The sequence below is a fragment of the Coenobita brevimanus genome, chromosome 52 (assembly GCF_032717465.1).
Source record: "Coenobita brevimanus isolate Jiangsu-jjx chromosome 52, ASM3271746v2, whole genome shotgun sequence".
Lineage (NCBI taxonomy): Eukaryota > Metazoa > Arthropoda > Malacostraca > Decapoda > Coenobitidae > Coenobita > Coenobita brevimanus.
Window position 1 is genome coordinate 347,127 of NC_137005.1, and position 7,510 is coordinate 354,636.

General features: G+C 40.8%; 1 protein-coding gene across 1 annotated transcript in view; it reads right to left on the bottom strand.

The window, feature by feature from the left end:
* The window catches only part of LOC145400419 (mitotic checkpoint serine/threonine-protein kinase BUB1-like), a 69,235-nt gene extending 62,042 nt beyond the window's left edge, over window positions 1-7,193 (bottom strand). The window contains exons 1-5 of the mRNA XM_080272933.1: window positions 7,054-7,193; window positions 5,718-5,934; window positions 1,744-1,940; window positions 1,154-1,382; window positions 168-357 (exon numbers count right to left, since the gene is read on the bottom strand). Of these exons, the coding sequence (XP_080129059.1) occupies window positions 168-357; window positions 1,154-1,382; window positions 1,744-1,940; window positions 5,718-5,934; window positions 7,054-7,193 (973 nt within the window). The remainder of the gene's footprint in view (window positions 1-167; window positions 358-1,153; window positions 1,383-1,743; window positions 1,941-5,717; window positions 5,935-7,053) is intronic.
* Window positions 7,194-7,510: the final 317 nt, after the last annotated feature.

A 7,510-nucleotide genomic window follows, 5' to 3' on the forward strand; every position in this document is an offset into this window, starting at 1 on the left:
GTGCAAACAATGTGGGTAGAGTCATGAGAGGCAGATGAGGGTGGAGCCTCAAGAATATGGGACTGAAGAAAGAAGCTGCAGAAGACTGAGCAGCATGAACAGCCACCATTAAATGACTATGCCAATGCATGTCAGCAAGTTGGAGCCTTTATAAAACAAAACCTTACCTGAAAATGAGGGCTTCTGATACTTGTCAACATCCTCAAGTGGAACAACTCTGCTTTGATTCACTTTAGCTTTATTCCACTTTGTTGCTTTCTTAACATTCTCATGGTTGATTTTGTCACCCACTGGCAATGCACCTCTTCTATTCATGTCACTCTGAGCTGAGGAACTGTCAATATCCACATTGCTATCCTGAAGAAATAATAAGAAAAAAATTAACCTTGGAACAAGAATTCTCTCCTACTTTGACTAGCTGTGGCACCATTCTAAACACTAACATATAAATTCAGCCTGAGGATTTTTAATTTATTATTATCTTACTATTATTTCATCTGTCTATAGTCAGATGCCATTAACCCATAAGGGGTAAGGGGTGGCCGTTTCGGAAAACAAATTAAAGACTCAATTACTCAACAACTCTACGTCTTGCAAATGAAAGTATCCCTGGGTCTGTTGGTCAGTGCATCGATGAGTAATGATATTATGAAGAGGACTAATTTTTGTTGTGACAACAGGACGTACGGAAGTGAAGCTTGGACGTTGTTGGAAGGACACAAGTCAAGAGTGAGAGCAGTGGAAATGAGTTATTTAAGAGGAGCCTGTGGAGTCACATGGAGAGACAGGCTGAAAAATGAGGATATAAAGGAGCGTTGTGGTGTGGCTGTGGATGTGATAGGAAGCGTTAGGAGGAAGACACTGAGGTGGTTTGGCCATGTGGAGAGGATGGAGGGTGAAAGACTGACGAAGAGAGTGTATGTGAGTGAGGTGGAGGGGGGGGAGAGGGAGGGGGAGGCCGAGGATGAGATGGAGGGATGGGGTGGAGAGGTATATAAGAGAGGGGGGTGTGAGTTGGGAGCGGGGCAGTGAAATGGCAGGGGACAGGTTAACGTGGAGGCGATTTGTTTGTGGCCACCTCGAATGGGATTGAGGCGTCTGGCAATAGACAGATAGACAGATAGATTGATAGGCAGTAGCTTAACTACAGTACCTGGAATATGGCAAATGTAGGGACCAGTGCATTTCCACTTGGTTGGCATTGTTGTACTCTTCCTGCAGGGCCAATAACCGAGGAGCCGACTCGATCTGCTGCCACTCTGTTCTTGCGACCCTGAGACTTGAGTGCTGTCAACGCTACTCTCTGGGGTTCTGAACTGTCAGTATCCTGGTTAACAGCCCTTCCTTCCACAGTTGATCGTGCTACTCGCATCTGAAATTTTCTGGTTTAAAAGAAGGCAATTACAGTAATCTCTCCTTGTCCTTACAATCATGCTACTTCTACTTTTCTCAGTTCTTCTGTTCTATATGCGGTTATTATTACCTTTGTGCTTCCTGACATCCTACTTCTAGTGCTTCTTCATTAATCATTTTCATTTCTATTCATATTGTAACCTGTCAAAATGCAGTGTTCAGACTTCCAGCCCTAAAAGTCCTCCGATAGTTTTAGTTTTATGCTTTAATATGAAAGAGAACATGCTCAAACATGAGCATGGATAATAAGTGCCTAGCCCAACTCCAGCTGAAATTAACTGCTGAACACTAAAAACATTATCACTTATAACAACCATACTGGTAACTTACTTATGAGCTTCCTGGAGAACATCAAAAGGGTGTGCAGCCACTTGGAGACCCTTTTCGTAAATGTTATCAGCTTGTCTGTAGTTTCCAGTTTTTTCAAGCTCCCATGACCAATTAATGTAGAACTCAGCAAAGGCAGTGCAGAGGCCTCTTTTGTAAAGAGTCTGATATATCTCATGAGGCTTTGGACACAAATTTGCCTGAAAATAAATAAATATGTTAACAAAAATATAAATAAATATACAACATACAGTACAGTACAGTAATAACAAATTTATCCAGATGCTCATTATCCAGATCCTGGACCTTGGCTCTATTAAACTATAATCCAAATTTACTTGCTATTATCCTGAAGTAAAAGTCCCCGAGAATGTCGGTCAGCCAGCTGACATATTCAAGCTCTCGGTATTGTGGCCACTAGGCTTGAGCCATGAACGGGAAGAAGTCCATAACCCACAACCAGAAATGTCCTTATGCCCATGTACTGAATGTTCAAAGCTGCGTCCTCCTGCGATCACTCCCAACGAACCTCCAGCACCTGAGTAATACGATTGTAACAAGACAGCAGTGCCAAAATGACAATAGGTATCCTCACCATATGTTCAACAATGCACAGCCACTGGGCTAATCTTTCCCAACCACCACCACCATCAAACACCGACAACTCGTAATATGATTACCACAGCCTGATATTATCACTAGAAACACTATTCTATGATTCTCAAATAGTTTGGAATCCATACTCCAAAAAAAAAACACTGAGAAAGCAATGAAAATTACGAGGGTGTATGACCATCCCACTTCCGATCGTTCGCCGCTGGTGTTGTCTATTATTCATAAAAACATTCACAGTTTATATTTCTGTTACTATATAACACTTACACATCTACAGTCTTTATCCATAAGTTTCCTTCAGTATAAATAGTAGTTTATTGTCACTGCAGGGATTCAATTTCTTTCAGTAAAATACGTAGCATTCACTTTCTCGTCCTGTATACTAGCACTGAGAGTGAATGTCACTTTCACCTTCATTCTCATAACTCATAGTATTCGTACATGCTAGAGTGAAACTTTCACTTTCATTACTCTTAGTATATATATTCGTATTCTTATAATACTACTCATTTACATTTCTATTTACGTTCTCTATTTTATTTACATTATTTACATTTCTATTTTATTTACATTGTGTTATGCACTGTCACTTGAAGTAACTTATAAAACTATTTTCCACTGTTTACTTATGTTTACATTCATTACTTTCACTTGCTCTTTACACATTATTTACAATTCCACTTGCACTGTTTTACTCAATAGAAAGATCGTAGTCACTCTCTATCAATTGTCAGCCCTTTACCTCTTTCCACACGAGGTTTAGTAGGGGGTAAAGGTCACAGGGCCCTTTGCATGGGGCTAAAAAGCAGCGGAAGTTAGCAGGAGCGAATCAGATGTACTTTCACTTTGAAAGACAACAGTGAACTGATAGTGGTGGCCTCCTGCCGCATGGCTAGAATGAGTGCAATACTGCCAACTTTAGCCTTGTGAGACCTGCTAATATCTATCTATCTATATACCTAGGCTGCTTCCCCCAAGGAAAGGGAGGTAGCCGAGACAGGACGACTCACTCTCCATTTACTCATCCATTCAAACACATTCATTCGCATCTTAGCCCCAAAGGGGAGAACGGACAGATCCTCACCGCATCACACCGCACAAGGGTCAACTACGCAATGCAAGCAGTGACATCCACAGCAGGGCCCGACAGCAGAACTGGTTTACCCCTGCCACATCATAACAGACCCATCCCCTTACCCGCACCTGACCTGACTAGCTGATTGCTAATATATAGCAATGAAATGATTGGCAGGAAACCAAGACAATACATAAAAAATTAGGTAGTTCCAGGTGAATGTAAATATCACTTAGGCTTCTCCCTTCCCTCCTTATATGTATATTTATTACGAAAATAGATTATACAGCATATTTCAAGGGGAAATAAACAGCGAAAATTAGCGAACGAGTGCACGTGAGGTGTTGTCAGGTGATAATTAGCCAATTCCAGGTGTATGACACTATCACTTACCTTATTTCTTTTTTGTATATATTATTTGGTATAAGAATAGGGCATAGGGCTTATTTCAATGGATGAAATCAGTGGAAAATTCCAGGGAAGATTTACTTAGCGTAGAATACAGTGTGGTGGCCTGCAATAATTAGGTAGGTCCAGGTGAATGTAAATATCACTTAGGCTTCTCCCTTCCTTTCTTATATATATTTTTATTACGAAAATAGATTATACAGCATATTTCAAGGGGAAATAAACAGCGAAAATTGGCGAACGAGTGCACGTGAGGTGTTGTCAGGTGATAATTAGCCAATTCCAGGTGTATGGCACTCTCACTTACCTTATATCTTTCATGTATATATTATTTGGTATAAGAATAGGGCATAGAACTTATTTCAATGGATGAAATCAGTGAAAAATTCCAGGGAAGATTTACCTAGCGTAGCACAGCCGGGCAGGCGAGAGGATAGGGTAATGGAAGGGGGGTAGGTAGGGGAGTCAAGAACGGGGAGAAATGGCTAAATTGTCAACAATGGATGGGAGTACAGATGAGATTAGGAGTGCTGACTAGTGTTGGACATTGGCAGTACTGATAGATGATGCAAGCCACCACTTGGAAGCCCGGGTGAATTCAAAATAACACAGAATCACAAAAGTGACGCCCCGCGGTATGATCCCTTGCTCCCAAGCATCACGAAAGTGACCCCCATGGTCAAGGGGTTCAAGAACGTGCCATGGAGATCTTGGGAAGGTTAGAGAGAATAGATAGTTGACAGTTTTGGGGGGGGCTCCTGGAATGCACCTCCTCATTTTCTTAACTTTCTTATGTGGAAAAATGCTTCAATATACAAAAAAATCAATACACAAAAGATTTTAAAGGTACCTAACCCCTCCGTTTATCGGGGACTCCCTGTAACCAGGTACTTGAACTCTCGCCAATTCTAGTCTCTCTCCATTCACTCTAACATCACACTGGGAGTCACCTTCTCTCTCAACAATCATCACTTTACTCCTTTCTACATTTACTCTCAAGGCACGATGCTCACAGACATGTACAAAACTCTGCACTTGTCTGTCAAGCTCTTGTCCGGTATTTGCAAGTAGCACTGCATGATCAGCATGTACATCATTTTTGAGTTGTTCTATCCATCAACATTCATTACCTACGGCATCTCTCTCTACAACTTATGTCTTTACGTCTCTTATTACCCCATCCATGTATATGCTGTATATTGAACAACCATGGGGACATCACACAACATTGTCGCACACTCACGCTGATCATGAACCATTCACTCAGATGCCCATTTACCCTTACACATGCCTCACTACCGTCATAAAAACTCTTAATGGCACCTAGCCGTTCCATTAATACTGTACGGTATATTATCCATCCATCATCCAATCCTATGTCGCCCCACGAGAAGCATAGGAACCCGTGGCTAGTAGCCCTAACATTTAAGATGAGAGTGACCGCCCCCACTCATCCGTGAATGGCATTACGTGAGCAAAAAACCACAACCACCCCTTGGATATAAACCACAAGCTCAATCCAATTGGAGCACCTTAATTACCAACTATACCACCAGGCACCATAATTTGGTTATATGGTTGCCACCCAGCGTAGTAAATGGTTTCCTGGTGTACAGGAAACCATTTGGCTTGTCACTCAGTGTAGAGCCACCCATAGGCAGAAGGAAGAGAAAAGAATGAAGGAAAGAAAGACAGAAGAGGGAGTGTAATGTCACCTGTAAGCAGAAGAAAGAGGAAAGAATTAAGGAAAGAAATACAGAAGCAGAAGGATGGAAGAAAGGAAAGGGCAGACACCCAAAGCAACACTAAATCGAGTGAGTGGATGGTGAGTGCCCCCACCTACCACAACTGTATATTATACAAGCCTGAATATACTCACATATTTAATCCAGAGCTCCATAATACGCTGGTCATTTTTGTATTTTTCATTGGTCTCAGTACTGCTATGTATTGCAGTGAAACACTTCTCTATCAGTTTCATGAAATTCCCTTCTTTGCCACCTTTGGGGTAATTCTGTTCCACCCACAAAACATAACGATACCAGACATCCAGTGGGTCATTACCAGAGTATGTTCGCAGCTCTTCTTCAAATTCACTGAAAAGTAAAGGGAAAAATTAGGTGACATATTTTAGCAAAAAGAGCATATTTCTGAACTACATTATTCTCTATTAAAATGAAATAATTTTCTGTCATGAGATTAACCTGAACAAAGACTATCAATAAAAAAGATCTATAAAGGAGCTACATAATGTGGTGTGGTTCCTTCTTAACTACATTAGCACTGCACTGTATAGATAAGTGGTATTACAGTATTTTATTAACCCCTTCAGTCCAGGTACATACATTCTTTTCTATTCAGGCTTATGCAAGCTCATTTCACTCAGTTTAGGCAAGATGATCCGGGGCTGCGGGGTTAAATGCAATGCAGTTTAACTCCTTCATGCACATAAAGTATTTATCATTTCATTCTTGCTTATTCCTGATAACTGTTTTTCAGTTTAAAGGAGATATCTGGTAGACAAGGAGTTAGTGATGCATATATCTGACTCTTCAAGTTCAAACAGACTATGCAAGGTTGAATAAAGTCACCAAGTGGTAAGGGGAAAAAAAAAAAAAAAAAAGACTTGCCATCCTTACTTCAAATGAATACTCCACATAAACATGGAGTGCAGAGATTCATATGAATCCCTTATTTTACAAAATTAGCATCATTCCAAACCCCTTTCCCCATATGAGGATGAAGTCAGGCAGGGTCCAGAAAGCGTGGAAAGAAAAACAAATTAGAGGGCAAGTTAACCCGTACGATGCTAGCAATGTGGATCTATGCCCCCATCTAAAATGCCAGTGATGTAGATCTAAGTCCTGCAGCACTGAGAAGTTACTGCAAGCAAAGTAAAACAGAAGGTAATAAAGTAAGTTGCTAACTTCAGACATTATTCCGCTAGGCTTACAACAGAGTTAGGAGTGCTGGAGGCGAGTGAGTCTTGACAGGCTCAGCCCTCCCTAATCCACATGTATATCAATCACACTATATAAATTTCTAAGTCATATGAAATAATGAGCATGAAGAAAACTTTTTAATACAAATAAGTGCCAAGCAGACTAACACTAAGCATACATAAGTGTACAGCTGCATTATAATATCACAGTTGTACAAGTATGGTGCTCTATTCACTTCACTACATTGTGACATACAGAAAAAATGATACTTACTGCCTGATGGCACTTAGCTTCTGTGCTGAGTTTACATCAAGAGCCACTGATAGCACAGTGGCCTTTCTCCCCTGCTTCAGTGGCTGAATGTTTTCTTTACTTAATTCCCACTGACTGGATGTGTCTCCACTTATATCCATGGCCCAATACTCCCCTGCAAAAAAGAAAAGAATATAGTATGCAGAGTGAACCAGTCAGATAAAGGGTCTGCACATGAAATCACTCAAGTGTACTATACAAGGAAGAGACAGTTGTCTTTACTGTACAGTATTTACAGAATCATATCTAACCTCTTGCCACTGCAATTACTGTACCAGTGCTGGGTAAATAGTGAAAGAGATTTCTTCGGAGTTTCAGTGTATATAATTCTTGTAGAGGAAAAGATGTCATCGAGAGAAGCATTATTGGTAGGAAGGACTATTACCCTATTAATGTACGGTAAGTGGAGGCGATTTGT